At 51.5% G+C, this 16,980-nt stretch overlaps 1 protein-coding gene across 2 annotated transcripts in view; it reads right to left on the bottom strand.

The window, feature by feature from the left end:
* LOC102454835 (Na(+)/citrate cotransporter-like) overlaps positions 1-16,980 on the bottom strand; it is a 41,869-nt gene that overhangs the window by 16,847 nt on the left and 8,042 nt on the right. For both annotated transcript variants that reach the window (XM_075904904.2, XM_089772099.1), the window contains exons 3-6: positions 16,783-16,911; positions 8,432-8,568; positions 5,391-5,581; positions 3,427-3,598 (exon numbers count right to left, since the gene is read on the bottom strand). In XM_075904904.2, the coding sequence (XP_075761019.2) occupies positions 3,427-3,598; positions 5,391-5,581; positions 8,432-8,568; positions 16,783-16,911 (629 nt within the window). The remainder of the gene's footprint in view (positions 1-3,426; positions 3,599-5,390; positions 5,582-8,431; positions 8,569-16,782; positions 16,912-16,980) is intronic.

Genomic DNA, 16,980 nt, shown 5'->3' with positions numbered 1-16,980 from the left:
GCACACAGTAGCCCATCTTGCTGTTTTTCATAATTCATAGAATTTAAGGCTAAAAGGGACCAATAGATCATTTAGTCTGAATACCTTCATATCACAGCCTGTTACATTTCATCCAGTTACCCATTTGTGGAGCCAGAAAAACTTGTATTTAACTATTTTGCACCCAAAAGTCTCAGCGGAGTAGAGGTATTAGTCTGTAACTTTAAAAAGAAGTAGTAATATTGTGGCATCTTAGGATGTGACTATACAGCACCCTTACCTCAAAATAAGCTACGCAATTTGTAGTATGCTTTTGATCTTATTTTGAAATAAAGCACTATTACAAAATGCCCCTTATCCCTCATGCATTGAGGTTTACAGGTACACCAGAATAGCAAGCCCGTTATATTTCAATATAATTGGCTTGCTCTTAAGACACGAAATAGCTATTTTGAGATACCAGAGATATCCTGAAATAACTCAGTAGGGTAACCATAGCCTTAGGGTGTGTCTAGACTACCTAGTTTTGTCAACAAAAGTGGACTTTTGTCGACAAAACTATACCAGCGTCTACACTACCGCTGAGTTCTGTCGACATAACGTCGACAGAACTCAGCAGTTTTGTCGACGCTGGTATACCTCATTTTACGAGGCATAACACCTTCTGTCGACAGAACTCTGTCGACAGAAGGTGTTATTGCCTGTAACATTGCATCCAGACTACGGAGTTCTGTCGACAAAGCAGCTTGCTTTGTCGACAGAACTCAATGTGTCTGGACGCTCTTTGTCGACGGAAGTTTTGTTGACAGTATCTGTCGACAAAACTTCCGTCGACAAAACGCGGTAGTCCAGACGTACCCTTAGAGAGAGACACACACACACACACACACACACACACACACACGAGACCTGCTTCATCAGATGAGCTGGCATATTTTGGACCCATATGACATAAGGCTAGTTTAAAGACCCATGGATATCCTAACAAAAATGTTCTGTTTTCAGCAAGTCTGCTCAACAACCTATGCTTTTAGCATTGCCTTTCCTAACCCTTAGAACTAAGGGGTCTGCCAGAAGCTATGAATTTAGGACATGATCTTGCTTCTACTGAAACCAACAAAGCTTCTATTCACTTTGATGGGACCTATGTTTGGCTCTGTGATGTAGGCGGGGGGTGAGGTCTACTTTTGTAATCCTATGTTTGCGCTGGTGTTGCATTCACCATTTGTCTTATAGGGTTATATCTAATCCTACTGTCCTACGCTGCTCTGTAATGAAGCTGTGTGTGAGTGCCTCACTTTACCCAGGCCCTGCAGCACTAGCTGCATGAGGAGGGGCGGCTGTGTGTGACTCTCTCCGAGAGTATGGAGCTTCAGGGGGTAGCAGAGTTAGTTTGTTACAGAAAAAAAACAACAAATGGTCTGGTAGCACTTTATAGACAAATAAAACATGTAGATGGTATCATGGGCTTTCGTGGGCACAGCCCACTTCTTCAGATGACCAAAGTTATGAGGAGGGGATAAGAAAACTTGAAATAAATGGAAGAAGGGAAAGGGGGGGAGAAGAGAATGATGTATGTGCAGTCTCTCACATCCTGAGTCCCAGGTGGCAGCAGATAACACCTTGGACCTAGAAAGAGGACAATGGGGGGGGGGGCTGCCTGGGGCGAGAGAGCTGTGGCTGTGGGGGTGAAGCAGTCTCGGCTGGGTACGATGAGGAGAGTAGAAGGTTTTATTGCTTCTCAGAGATACAGCGTAGCATAGGAGCGATGTTAACACAGGGCAGACAGCCTTATTCCTCTCAGAGGAAAGGGACTCATGGGCCCTGAACCCCCCTTTCCTGCTCTCAGTCTACTCTCCTCATCCTACTAACTCCCACTCCCAGTCTAACTCACTCCCAGCAACTGGTCCCTTAGCCCCCAGGTGGCTATGCCCCTAGCTTTGTTCAGATTCCTCCACCTAGCCCAGGCGTCAGGCAGCTGGGCTATTTCCTATGTGCCTCTCCTCAGAGACCCATCCCCTGCTGGACACTGCACACAGACACACACAGGGTGTGTCTAAACTACATGGCTCCGTTGATGGAGCCATGTAGATTAGGCTGATCGGCAAAGGGAAATGAAGCTGCGATTTAAATAATCGCGGCTTCATTTAAATTTAAATCGCTGCCGCGCTCTGCCGACCAGCTGATGATCAGCTGTTTATCGGCAGATCAGGGCAGTCTGGACGCGCTGCGGTTGACAAGGAAGCCTTTGTCGACCGGCGCAGGTAAACCCTCTACAGCAATTGCTTACATGGAGAAGCCATGTTACAGAACTCTGTACCTGTACTGCATTTTTTGTGGTCTTTATTATGTCTGTCCATTATGCAGAGTTAATCACAGTGTCCTGTTTGTCATTGCATTTTCCCCTAATTTATTCCATTCCAGATGGAAATAAAACAGGAGGAACCAGCACCATGTGACCTATCTATTCTCTGCAGTCTACAGGAAACCACTCCTAACATAGGTGCTGACTTTACCTCTAGCTGGGAGGTGTTCAACTTCTCCTGCCCCAGTCCCGACCTCTACTCCACCACTTCCCCCAACCTTGGCCCCACCCCCATTTAATCCCTTCCCCAAACCTCTACCCTGTTCTACCCCGCCTCTTCCCCTGAACTCATTGTGTCCCGTTCTGCCCTCTCCCTCCTGGAGCTTCCTGCTGTGAATCAGCTGTTCATAATGCTCTGGAAGTGCTGGGAGGGTGGGGGAGGAGTTCGTCAGCTGGGCCACCAGTGGGCAATGGAGGAAGGGGAGTTTGGCTGCCAGTGGGTACTGAGCACCCACTCATTTTTCCTTGTATGTGCTCCAGCCCTGAAGCACCCACAGAGTCAGCAACGTGGATTCCATAACTGTCTAAATGGTGCATTAAATCTAGTCTTTAACTCAGCCCACGTCCCTCTTCCATCCACACATAAATCAGTCTGAGTTGAGTCAGCAAGCACTCAGGAATCAGGTCCTACATCCAAGGTCCTGGGGGAGATTAGACCCCCAGTCCTCTTGTAACTGGGGTACAAACTCTGTTATTTCACAATGTAGACACAGCTCAAACTGCAGAGCAAGGGGGAAAGTTGGCATAGAGTAGCCTGGATGCATTAGCACAGCTCTGTGACCTGGGCACAGGAATTGCAAGCCCAGTGCAGGCTGACACACAACAGCCCAGATCTCACAGACCTGGGTTTACATTGCAGTGTAAACATACCCCCAATGGGCTACAATGACAGACTGGACCAACTACTCACTTGTGATTAAATAAAAGCTTTTGAGGCAAAACACAGCATATACATTATTCATGATGTCACGCACACAGGTGACAGCTCCTGAAACCCACAGCAGTGACGACCAACTCACACTTCCAGGTGTGCTGGTCCAAATGCAGCATGAGAGCATTAAGGAGAAAAAGCAAGAACTTACTGGTCCATCTGGCCTTTAAAAACCAGGTTTGGCCCCGTTCCTGTGAGCGTCGCGGTTCCTCCAATACTAGCAGCATAGCACACACACAGTGTCATCCCCTTCATGATGTGCTTATTAAATTCCCCGGCACCAGGAGCTTTGGGCTCATCACGAATGTGTCCGTTACCAAGGACTGGAAACAACAAATAGAAACTTACCTTCGGAAAAGCAAGGGAGTTGCAAGGCTTAGCCCAGAGGCAGCCAGGAAGGCTGAGAGACTTGGCAAATCTCTGGGCAAGGTGGGGGTGGATGTGGGATCTATGCTACAAAATGGGGTGGGGTTTCAGGAGGAAAGAATGGGACTCAAGCCAGCTGGTCCTCACTGCCACACAGAGTACACTGCGCTGGCGCTCCTCCCCCCAGCCAGCCCTGAGAAGTGCCTGGAGTGCGCCACGCAGGGCTCCAGCAGCAAGTTAAATGGCCCAAGGCTTTGGCCACTGCCACAAGCGCTGGGTCCTTTTGAATCACCAGACCCCATGGCAACTGTCCTCCTCTCCTCCCATTGGTGGGCCAGCAGGCAGCGCTCTTGGTGCCTCAGTTTCTTGATGCCTCTTATTGTACTGACTGCCAATCAATGCTGATAATGTCCTCCTAAGCCCTGACAGTACTACTCCCTGAACAGTCCCAGCTCAAGCAGCCCCTGGGACCACTGCAGCGCTGCCTCCCCAGCTCCAATCCCCGCCCCCCCGCATGGCGGAGATGGTGATGGAGGAAGCCGCCTCCAGCAACAGCTCCTGTTTCCCCCCTTCTTGCTGCCTCCGATACATTGGCTGTGGGCGGTGGGGCAGGGGAGCGAGTAGTTGAGTATTCACTTGACTAGTCGCTTACATCCCTAGGATGTATCAGCGCCAAGTTACAGATAAGGAACAGAGACAGGGGAGAGATTAAGTGAGGTCACCCAGAGAATCTGGGATTCAGTCCATTTCTGATTAATTTAATTCAGGTCCCTTGAGTTCCAGTAGTTCCCTACTGTCCTTCCTCCCCTGAAATGTACATTAGGCTCTGCCAAGCACAGGCCACACCAAGCCTAGGGGCAAGGTGTGGGTGGGCCTGGCTCCAGGCTCCCAGGGGAAGCAGCATCTTGGGTGGAAGGGGTGTGGCGAAGGACATTCAGCCCTTAGCACCACCCACAGCATGTCCCTAGGCCTTCCCCATCCACCCTCAGAATAGTGGCGCTACATTCCTGCATCATTTCAAAGGGGCCCGGAGTTCCCAGCCTCCGCCAGGCTGGCTGCCAAGACACTAGAACTCAATAAGGATGCAGAAAAAATCCTGCTCATCGCAGGATAAGGGTCTCCGAAAATCCCAAAGTACATAGAAAGAGACTGTCGAACGTGGAGAGGCAAAGAATCCCCACGAGGGCGAGTACATTTCATGGGAGGACACGTCCCAGCTCTCAGCTTCACTGAGACCCCGCAGCTCCTTCTCAGTCTATATTCAATCAGTTTTTCAGTATTTCATCGCTTCCCCACGGCCTGCCCCCAGCTTGCTTGAACAGCAAGGACAAAACAAAAAGAGAGCGGGGAAATGTTCAGTCATGCCTCAGTTCTTTAGGAGTCAAAATCTCATTGACACCAGGTTCCTTAAGACAGTTGGGTGCTTTTGAAAATGTTACCGATCGGTTTCAACGGCTCTGACCACCAACTCAAGGGCAGCTGTGGATGTCTGGCACAGTTGAAAATTAAGACCAGAGCACCCACAGCTAGCAGGCACCCAGAACATGTGGCCATTTTTGAAAATCTGAGTTTACTATATTTCCTGGATTCCTTTCTGGGTAATAGCACTCCTGTTCTCAGGGCCTGTGCCAAAGCCCAATAATGTCAGTACACGTCTTTTCACTGAAGTCAGTGGGCTGGGCTCTGGTTCAGATCACGGTTTGCTACAACAATGGAAACAGACTCTGGGCCTGTTGGATGGCCCCTTACCCTGCCTCTCCTCTAGCTCAGGCGCTGAATTCACTTGCCCCATCTGTGGGTCCATAATCACCAGGTTCTGCTCTGTGCTGTTCATCTGATCCAAGACAGCCTGGACGATAGGGACCATCATGGCGGTCGTGGCCGTGTTGCTTATCCACATAGACAAGAAGGCGGTGACGCCCATAAAGCCCAGCATCAGGCTGCATGGAGAGAAGCAGACAGCAGGAAGGAAAAATAACTGTGAAACTCCTGCTGGAATTTCCAGCCAGCGAAACCTTATTCCAGGCTACCCAGTACAGCCGGCCCCACCCTGGATGCACGGCCTGCTCCAGGAAAGGAAACCCTTGTTCAGTTTTTAGTGGGCGCATTGCTCTCATTTGAGTCAGACCAGTACAGTTAGCCTCATGCGTCTCCTTGTGAGTCACTTCTCTGTCATGTGAGCCCTAGTTCAGTGGTCTCCAGCCTTTTTAAGCAGGAGATCACTTTTTGAATTAAGCTGCAATCCAGGATCTACCTCAAACCCAAACACGCTTGTCCTGCCTCCTTCCTGCCCCTTCTCCAAGGCCCTGCCCCTGCTCACTCCATCCTCCCTCCCCCATCCTCACTCACTTTTATCAGGCTGTGGGCAGGGATTTGGGGTGCACTAAGGGTTCAGAATGTGGGCTGCAGCCCGGCACTGCTTACCACAGGTGACTTCTGGGTGGTGGAGCAGAGGGTTAAGGCAGACTCACCCCTACTCTGGCCCTGCACCACTCCCAAAAGCCACCAGCAAACTCTCTCCAACCCTGTTCACCTCTTCTCTGTGGAGATGAAGTACCGAGTGGAGGGAGTGGCACCCTGACATTAGCACCCCCCTTCCTCTTCTTCCCATGCTCTGCACAGCAAGCAGGAGGCTCCCAGAGGTGAGGGCAGGGACAGCACAGCAGTGCTGAGAGGGGTAGATGAAGTGCCAGCACTTGATAGCTTCCCAGACAAACCTCTCAGGATCACATGTCAAAGGCTCCAAGATCAACTGATCTACTGATCTACTGATCCTGATCTACTGGTTGGTGACCACTGCCCTAGTTGTAAGCACCTATCATTTAGCCAGCATACAAAATCCACTTTATAACAGCAAACCACAAGTGAGGTTGCCTTCCTCTCCTCTGACTGCTGCTGGAGAGCTGGAAAATTGTGCTCTCTGATATTGTGAACCTGACGCGGGCTGTGAATCCTGGCTAATACGGAACCATGGCTGTGTCCAGACTCCATGCCTCCGTCGACGGAGGCATGTAGATTAGCCAGCTCGGAAGAGGGAAATGAAGCCGCGATTAAAATAATCGCGGCTTCATTTAAATTTAAATGGCTGCCCCGATCTGCCGATCAGCTGTTTGTCGGCAGATCGGGAGAGTCTGGACGCGATGCCCCGACAAAGAAGCCTTTCTTCATCGACACAGGTAAGCCTCGTGAAACCAGGTTTACCTGTGTCGATGAAGAAAGGCTTCTTTGTCGGGGCATCGCGTCCAGACTCTCCCGATCTGCCGACAAACAGCTGATCGGCAGATCGGGGCAGCCATTTAAATTTAAATGAAGCCGCGATTATTTTAATCGCGGCTTCATTTCCCTCTTCCGAGCTGGCTAATCTACATGCCTCCGTCGACGGAGGCATGGAGTCTGGACACAGCCCATGTGTGCAGGCCCCTGAAGAAGGGGGGTGGGGCAGCTTCATGCTCCCATGGGGGAGGGCCCTCAGACAGAGGAGGCGGGAATTCAGGCAGAGGAAGCTGAGGCAGGGCAGCCAGATGTCTGCACCACACAAATCCTGGCAGGCCCTCCCCAGCCTTCAGAGCCACATGGAGCACAGCACTCCAGTCTGATTCATAGGACTCTGGGCTCTGGCCACTGCCCGAGTAACAGAAGCAGTAGCAGTGGCCAGGAGGTGTGGGCCCCTTTGAATCACCAGTTATGGGGGCAACTGTCCCCTTTGCTCTCCCATTTTGATGGGCCTGGAAACAGCTGTGATGTTGGCCTCCCACTTATTAACATCAGCACTGGAATTAATAACCACAGAACGGGCACCATTTCTGTCTTCTCTTTGCTAACAACTGGAACAGGATGCAGGCTTTTGGCATCCATGAAAAAGGCATCAGGGCTCTCAGCATCACAGGTACACTGGTTCCTGGGGCCTGAGCACAGGGGATTTGCAGAGATGGTCTCTGCTGGGAGCAGGGGAGTAAACCCCTCCCCACCGCACTGCCACAGCCACTTTATGGCCACTATTGCTGCCCATGGCTTGAGCAACAGATGTTACCCCGCACCGTGCAGTCCAGATAGCTCTGGTCCCACTGGGCATCTCCTTGCCCCCTCTGGGGCCTTTGCCCTTGTCATCCAGTCTCTGTGCGGGTAAAGAAGGTGGTGCCCTGGTAGGAAGCTCCCCAGCCTACAGCTTGGGCACGGTCCCCTTAGGTGATGTGTCCATTGCCTGCCTCCCCACACAACAATTCTGAGGGACTTAAGAACCACGCAGGTGGGAGGTAGGAAGGATTTGAGCCAGAACTCAGGGCATTCAGCCTCACACTTACAAGGTCTGTTCTAGAGCCCTACATCACCTGCACCCACTGGGACTTGACTACCCGTGTTAGGGCCCGGGGCAGGTCAGGTGGGAAAACACCTGGACCGTCCCAGCCCCACCCCTTCCACCCGAGGCCCCATCCCTTCCAAGAGCATGGAGCTGGGGCCCCCACACACTCCCCTGTAATTAGATTAGAACAAAACAGAATCCAGCTCCCCATAATTCTACAGAAAGACTCCCGCTGACTTCAAATAGCTGAAGGATGAGCATCTTCCCTTGCAGCCTTTCTGGCCTTCCAAACACTTCCTGTGGGTGTACACAACCGCTGGAAGCCCTTTGTAGAGCAAGCAAAACTATGGAGGCTTTTGTAGGCTGTGTGCTGTGCAGCTCAGGTCTCCTGCTCTTCCCCATTTCTCCTGGCATCTGAAGAAGCTTCTGCTAAGCTTGGCTGTTCCTGATCACAGATTGATAGGATGGCAGGTTTAACAGGGCCACTCACCGTGGGGGCTTCACTCCGACAATCAGCAGGACCCTCAGTGCAATGCGTCTGTGCAAATTCCTGTGTTCCACGGCTATTGCCACAATCAGCCCCCCAACAAACAGCATGTTGGTGTCCTTCAAGTACTGCATACACACCTGCAATGAGAGGAACTGTGGTTTGTAACCTATCCTTTAAATCAGCTTCTGTCCCTAATGACTGGAAGGTAGCTAGCATGATGCCAATATTTAAAAGGGACTCTAGAAGTGATCTTGATAATTATTGACCAGTCTAACATCAGTACAGAGCAAATTAGTTAAAACTATAGTAAAGAATAAAATTGTCAGACACATAGATTAGCATAATTTGTGGGGGGAGAGTCAACATGGTTTCTGTAAAAGGAAATCATTCCTTACTACAATTAAACTCCAATAGTCCGGCACCCAATTGTCTAGCACTCCCGATAGTCCAGCATCAAAATGGCAAGCGCTCCTGACGGAACCAGTTTGGAACTCGGAACATTCAGGTCAGCCGCTCTCATGTGGGTTACAGCAGAGAGAAGAAATGTTTGGCTCTGGGGAAGGGGAGGGGGATTGGGTTTACTCATGGCGTCCTGGCCAGCTGATTGAAAAGCCGGTCCCAGTGTCTGGAGAGAGACATGTGTCTGTACCGGTGGCTCCGGGACCCGAGCATAAGGTTGGGGGTGGGGGATTGGTTTGGGAGTAGGCAGTACCTCCTGATACTCGGGTATATCCGATAATCCAGCATCACCTAGGTCCCAAAGGTGCCGGATTATCGGAAGTCTACTGTAAACAACATGAGTTCTTTGATGGGGTCAACAAATATGTGGACAAGGGGGATCCAGTGGATATAGTGTACTTAGACTTCCAGAAAGCCTTTGACAAGGTCCCTCACCAAAGGATCTTAAGTAAAGTAAGTTGTCATGGGATGAGAGGGAAGGGGCTCTTGAGGTTTAATAACTGGTTAAAAGACAGGAAACAAAGAGTAAGAATAAATGGTAAGTTTTCAGAGTGGAGAGATGTAACTAGTGGGGTCCCCCAAGAGTCTGTCCTAGGACTAATCCTATTCAACTTATTTATAAATGATCTCGAGAAAGAGGTAAACAGTGAGGTTGCCAAATTTGCAGATGATACCAAACTGCTCAAGATAGTTAAGACCAAAGCAGATCATGAAGAGCTTCAAAAAGATCTCACCAAACTAAGTGATTGGGCAACCAAATGGCAAATGAAATTTAATGTTGATAAATGTAAAGTAATCCCAGCTATATATCCGATATGATGGGGACTAATTTAGCTACAACTACTCAAGAGAGAGATCTTGGAGTCATTGTGGATAGTTCTCTGAAAACATCCACTCAGTGTATAGCGGCCATCAAAAAAAATGTTAGGAATCATTAAAAAAGGGACAAAGAATAAGAATATTTTATTGCCTCTATATAAACCACGATACACTCACATCTTGAATACTGCGTACAGATGTGGTCACCTCATCTCAAAAAAGATATATTGACATTGGAAAAGGCTCAGAAAAGGGCAGCAGAAATGATGAGGGGTTTGGAACGAGTCCCATATGAAGAGAGATTAAAAAGACTTGGACTTTTCATCTTAGAAAAGAGGAGACGGACTGGGGGATATGATAGAGGTCTATACAATCATGACTGGTGTGAAAAAAGTGAATTAGGAACGTGGGGCAGCTCAGGGCACAGTCTGGCTTGGATGGCAGAGGGGACCCAGCCCCAGCAGCAGCTCCTCCCTGGCTGCGCAGCCCCCCCGGGGTGTGACACAAGAGCCAGAGATGAAGCAGCCTGGGCTGGAGGGGCGGTGCTGAGGCTAGTCACAGCAAGCAGCTGAGGACAGAGGTGGAGGCAGGTGGCAGAATGCGGAGGCAGATGACATGATGATGTCATTCTCTTGTCCCACAGGAAACATTTTTTTATATATAGTGTGACAAAGCTCCTAGGAAAACTCAGCAGGTCCTGCGCTTCCTGGTGGATTTGCTAGCCTCAGAGGCTCACAGCAGCCCACCGTTTCAATTGAGCTCTTTTCATCATTGACTCGTGTATAGTAAAACGGACAATAAACTCCACAGTCCTTTTCCCCGAGTGGAAATGGGGAGGTAGGTGTTAGGGGGAACCCAGGCCCACCCTCTACTCTGGGGTCCAGCCCAGGGCCCCGTGATAGTAGCTGCTCGTGTCAATCCCCAGCACCTGCTATAAACAGCTCCAAGACCCCTGGGCTATTTCCCCACACCTTCCCCAGCACCTTCCTTCTCTCTGGTTCTTCCTTCTAGTTGTTGTCTCCTTTCCTCCTACTCCCAGCGGTGCTCTCCTCCTACAACTGCAGGTAAGCTTCTTTCTATAGCCAGTCTGAACTGGTTTTCTTAATTACCCCCAGGTGTCCTAACTGAACTAGGCTGGATGGTGCAGCTCTTGTGGGGCACTGGGGGTGGCAGGTGGATCACCGCCCTCTGGTTCCACCCCCTGCATTTCTGCTACTCCTGCCGCCATCACTGCTGTTCCCTCTCTAGCCTCAGTTGTTGCAGGGGCCTTTTCCCCATTCTTGGCCCCACTGCTTGCTCACCCCCCTCTCCTTTTGCTTTGCTGGGCCCTGCAGCAGTTGCTGGGTGGTTGCCACTCAGGTGCCCATGGGCACACTTGTCCTCTCCCCCCACCAGCAGTGTCCCACTGTGCTCTCCCCCCTTTTCCATAGCAGGCCCTCTCTTGCTGCCTGCCCTCCCTCTCCACTGCCTCCCTCGTTTTTCCTGTGTGTCCCTGCTCCCATTTTCTTCTGTTTAGTGCCTGACCTCCCTTCTTTTCTTAGTTACCCTCCCCGCACAGAGTTTCACTTCCCCCATAATGTTGTTAATATAATCTCCCCCCTCATCTCTCCAGTGCAGCCAGAGGAGCCGGTCTTGCCATCCTGTGCTAGGAGTCGGACCTCTTGTTCCTTTATCCCCGTTTCTCCTTCCTGTATCACTGCCCTCCCACCCCACTTCCAGCCTCGCAGCAGGGAGTAATGAACCTTCCTCTTCCCCTTGCTCCCTCCCCTGGCACTATTGTCCTCTCCCACTTGTTTGTTCCTGTCGTTCCCTCCCTGCCCCTGGACACAATGGAGGGACTGTCGTGTGATGCCACTGCTGCCCCTTCCCCTCCCGGCCTCACATCTACCTCTGCAAATGCTGCCCCCTCTGAGGCTGCCAGTTTACCCGCTCATACAGTGGAGGTGGTGGGCATGGATGGGGATTCCAGGACCCGCACCGCTGCTGCTGCAGTATCTCCTGCCACCACTGTCACCATTAAGAAGGCCCCCCTAAAGGGCAGGAAAGGCCAGGGGATCAAGAGGGACAAGAGCCCTGCCTGGAGGGCTAAACCTTAGTGAATGTCTACACTACAGAGTTAGTTCGAACTAACTTAGTTCGAATTAGTTAATTTGAACTAAGCTAATTCGAACTAACGCGTCTAGAACTAAAAATTAGTTCGAATTAGCGTTTTGCTAGTTCGAACTAGCATGTCCACATTGAGTGGACCCTGAACAGGGCTTAAGGATGGCCGGAAGCAGTGCCGGCAGGGCATCAGAGGAGGACTTAGAGCGTGGAGATGCTGTCTCAGGCTAGCCGAGGGCTGCGCTTAAAGGGACCCGACCCCCACCCCGGACAGACAGTTCTCAGGGGTGCCCCGCTTGAAAACCAGTCCTGGCTTGGAGTGCCTGGAGTGCCCACACTGGGCACATCACAGCACTCGGCCATCAGCCTGGCTGCACTTGCCGCAGGCTGCCATCTGGGGAGAGAGGGCAATTGGGGGGCTGCAGGAGAGCTTCCACCCCCAGAAGTCTGCAGAGCCAGCCCAGTCCTCCCCATCGGGGGCTCGTACCCCATTCCTCCCTCACCTCCTTCCACTTACCGTTCCCTAGCCCCCCTTCTTATTGATGTACAAAATAAAGATAACGTTTCTTCCAACATTGACTCTGTCTTTATTGAACAAAACTGGGGGAGACTGGGAAAAGGAGGTGGGAGAGGGGAAGAGAGAGGCTGGGAGAGGGGAGGGCAACTAAAATGATCAGGGGTTGGGAACAGGTCCCAGATGAAGAGAGGCTACAGAGACTGGGACTGTTCAGCTTAGAAAAGAGGAGACGGAGGGCGGACAGGATAGAGGTCTCTAAAAGCATGGGTTGCGTGGAGAGGGTGCATTCAGAAAAGTTCTTCCTGAGTTCCCATAAAGAAGGACTAGAGGACACCAAAGGAAAGGAATGGGTAGCAGGCTTCAAACTAGTAAGAGAAAGTTGTTCTTCTTCACAAAGCAAATAGTTAAACTGTGGAACTCCTTGCTGCAGAAGCCTGTGAAGGCTACAACTAGAACAGAGTTTAAAGGGAAGTGAGATCAAGTCATGGAGGTTGGGTCCATGGAGTAGTCTTAGCCAGGGGGTAGGAGTGGTGTCCCTGCCCAAAGTTTGTGGAAGGCTGGAGAGGGATGGCACGAGACAAATGGCTTGGTCACTGTCTTCGGTCCATCCCCTCCAGGGTCCCTAGGGTTGGCCGCTGTTGGCAGACAGGCTAGTGGGCTAGATGGACCTTTGGTCTGACCCAGGACGGCCATTGTAAGCTCAGGGCTCAGGGTCGGGGGTCTCACTGGACCCCCTTGATTTTCATACACACCTGCTCCTGGGTGGCCAGGCTGGCAGCTCTCCTGCCCTAGCCGGCCACTTTCCTGTGCCTAGTGCGGAGATCGTGGACGAGGTCCACGATGTCCGCACTAGCCCAGGAAGGTGCCCGCCTCTTGCGGTCCAGGGCAAGCTCCCGGGAGCCGCCAGCCTGGTCCCGGGAAGAGGGGGTGGGCCGGGGGACATCGGGTGGGTGGCTCTGTGCCGTTCCAGGTGCAGGGTCCGCTGGCTGGGTGCTAGCAGGCTTGCACCTGGCACGGGCACCGTAGCCAGCCCGTGCCCCTTTAAGGGCTTTGGGGCCGGGAGGGGGGCAATAGAGTTTCCCTGGTGTTGGCCAGAGTGGCCACCAGGGAAACCTGGGGAGGGCTAGCCTCCCACTAGTTCGAATTAAGGGTCTACACATCCCTTAATTCGAACTAGTAAGTTCGAACTAGGCTTAGTCCTTGTACAATGAGGTTTTCCTAGTTCGAACTAAGCGCTCCGCTAGTTCGATTTAAATTCGAACTAGCGGAGCGCTAGTGTAGCGGCTATGAATGTTAGTTCGAACTAACGTCCGGTAGTTCGAACTAACATTGTAGTGTAGACATACCCCTGCAGAGGTGGCTCACCCCCTGCTACGGCCCTGGTGCTGGCCGAGGTTTCCCCTCTTTCCCACTCCCCTTTTCCCTCCACCAGCTCCAGGGGCGATGGTGTCCCATCCCTCAGAGTGTATGCCCAGGTAGCCACCATGCCCCCACCTGCTGCCTCATAATCCACTCAGGCCACCTCCCGGAATTCTGTCTCTGACGGCTGCAGCCCCTTTCCCACCCTGACCAGGAGGCATGGAGTCCATTGCCCTGGTATCAGCCTTGCCCCATGTGGAGACCTACGTGAAGGCGTTGGCACTTGTGGTGGGGTCCACAGCCGTGGTGGCAGCTTTTAAGAAGTTTGGGAAGGTGATATTCTTCCCTCCCTGTTTTCCCTTATTTGTCCTCAGTAATCATTGGCGTTCTGGGCTCTGTGGGTCCTGATAGCCTTTAGATATCACTCCCCATAGGCTGGGAGCAGGTCCCTTAGGGTATGTCTACACTACAAAGTTAGTTCGAACTAACGGACGTTAGTTCGAACTAACTTTAATAGGTGCTACACAAGCGCTCCGCTAGTTCGAATTTGAATCGAACTAGCGGAGCGCTTAGTTCTAACTAGGTAAACCTCATTTTACGAGGACTAACGCCTAGTTCGAACTAGCTAGTTCGAACTAAGGGCTGTGTAGCCCTTTAGTTCGAACTAGTGGGAGGCTAGCCCTCCCCAGGTTTCCCTGGTGGCCACTCTGGCCAACACCAGGGAAACTCTATGCCCCCCTCCCGGCCCCGGACCCCTTAAAGGGGCACGGGCTGGCTACGGTGCCCGTGCCAGGTGCAAGCCTGCCAGCACCCAGCTAGCAGACCCTGCACCTGGCACGGCACAGAGCCACCCACCCGATGCCCCCCAGCCCACCCCCTCTTGCCGGGACCAGGCTGGCGGCTCCCGGGAGCTTGCCCTGGACCGCAAGAGGCGGGCACCTTCCTGGGCTAGTGCGGACATCGTGGACCTTGTCCACGATCTCCGCACTAGGCACAGGAAAGTGGCCGTCTAGGGCAGGAGAGCTGCCAGCCTGGCCACCCAGGAGCAGGTGTGCATGAAAATCAAGGGGGTCCACTGAGACCCCCGACTCTGAGCCGTGAGCTTACAATGGCCGTCCTGGGTCAGTCCAAAGGTCCATCTAGCACAGTAGCCTGTCTGCCGACAGCGGCCAACCCTAGGGACCCTGGAGGGGATGGACCGAAGACAGTGACCAAGCCATTTGTCTCGTGCCATCCCTCTCCAGCCTTCCACAAACTTTGGGCAGGGACACCACTCCTACCCTCTGGCTAATAGGACTCCATGGACCCAACCTCCATGACTTGATCTCACTTCCCTTGAAACTCTGTTCTAGTTGTAGCCTTCACAGCCTCCTGCAGCAAGGAGTTCCACAGGTTAACTATTTGCTTTGTGAAGAACAACAACTTTCTCTTACTAGTTTGAAGCCTGCTACCCATTCCTTTCCTTTGGTGTCCTCTAGTCCTTCTTGATGGGAACTCAGGAAGAACTTTTCTGAATGCACCCTCTCCACCCAACCCCTGCTTTTAGAGACCTCTATCCTGTCCCCCCTCCGTCTCCTCTTTTCTAAGCTGAACAGTCCCAGTCTCTGTAGCCTTTCTTCATATGGGACCTGTTCCCAACCCCTGATCATGTTAGTTGCCCTCCCCTCTCCCAGCCTTTCTCTTCCCCTCTCCCACCTCCTTTTCCCAGTCTCCCCCAGTTTTTTTCAATAAAGACAGAGTCAATGTTGGAAGAAACGTTATCTTTATTTTGTACATCAATAAGAAGGGGGGCTAGGGAAGGGTAAGTGGAAGGAGGTGAGGGAGGAATGGGGTACGAGCCCCCGATGGGGAGGACTGGGCTGGCTCTGCGGGCTTCTGGGGGTGGAAGCTCTCCTGCAGCCCCCCAATTACTCCCTCTCCCCAGATGGCAGCCTGCGGCAAGTGCAGCCGGGCTGATGGCCGAGTGGTGTGATGTGCCCAGTGTGGGCACTCAGGGCACTCCAAGCCAGAACTTCTTTGCAAGCGGGGCACCCCTTAGAACTGTGTGTCCGGGGTGGGGGTCGGGGCCCTTTAAGCGCAGCCCTCGGCTAGCCTGAGACAGTATCTCCATGCTCTAAGTCCTCCTTTTATGCCCTGCCGGCACTGCTTCCGGCCATCCTTAAGCCCTGTTCAGAGTCCACTCAATGTGGACTTGCTAGTTCGAACTAGCAAAACGCTAGTTCGAACTAGTTTTTAGTTCTAGATGCGTTAGTTCGAACTAGCTTAGTTCGAATTAACTAATTCGAACTAAGTTAGTTCGAACTAGTGCTGTAGTGTAGACGTACCCTTAGTCACCTCCCAGAATCCAATAGGACTACTTTTTATAGCCTTCTGTTCTAACCCTGTCACAATAGAGAGAGATTTGCAGAAAGCCATCAGATGTATGTGGTACATTTCATCTCAGCAGATCCCAAACCACTTTTACAAACTACAGACAGAGGAATCCATTCACTCACCACATGGTGCAACCACCTCTAGGGTCCAGCACAGTGGCCATTTAACAGCACACAGCAACACTGCATGACCATGAAGACTAGAAAGTGAACAAGAATCCTACATCCAGTATATATTGATGGGGAAATGTTGATAGGTAGAATAATAAGGAGCGTGAGGCAATCTCTTTTATTGGACCAACTTCTGTTAGTGAACAAGACAAGCTTTCAAGTCACACAGAAGTTGTCCAATAAAAGAGATTACCTCATCCACCTTGTTTCTCTAATATCCTGGGACCGACACAGCAGCACAGCATACAACAGCTAGAATGTCATTTTACAAACTTGCTGCCAGGATTTGACCCTTAAAGTCTCACTCCAGTTCAAATCTTGTTGGTAAAACCAGGGCAGAGATGAAACCCAACCAGATCCTTAGCTGCACCAGAACTTAGGGTCAGCAGTGTAAAGCACCCAGGGGATTCTATTCAGTGTTACTGTCACGATGAAAATCCACACATCACATGTGATAGGCACAGACACACCGGTGCATTGGAGTATGCTTGTCTAATCTGGGCCTCTGACGTTTATGCTTAAATCCAAGCTGACCTAGAATCAGTTCTTACCTTTTTAGACTCCAAAATTCCAAACATAGGAAACAATATAGCAGGCAGGAGAGATGTGACAGCCAAAGGGATGACTTCTGTGCACCAGTAAACGGCCATGAGGATGATAACATAGGCACACTTGGCCTCCTGGAATACAACAAAGGTTTAAGCACAGGGAATCGAGCGTATGGATGAATGCACTGGGTCTCCCTCTAT

The sequence above is a fragment of the Pelodiscus sinensis genome, chromosome 21 (assembly GCF_052426305.1).
Source record: "Pelodiscus sinensis isolate ZL-2025 chromosome 21, ASM5242630v1, whole genome shotgun sequence".
NCBI classification, from domain to species: domain Eukaryota; kingdom Metazoa; phylum Chordata; order Testudines; family Trionychidae; genus Pelodiscus; species Pelodiscus sinensis.
The sequence above is the reverse complement of the archived record's forward strand: the minus strand, read 5'-3'. Positions and strand labels throughout refer to the sequence as shown.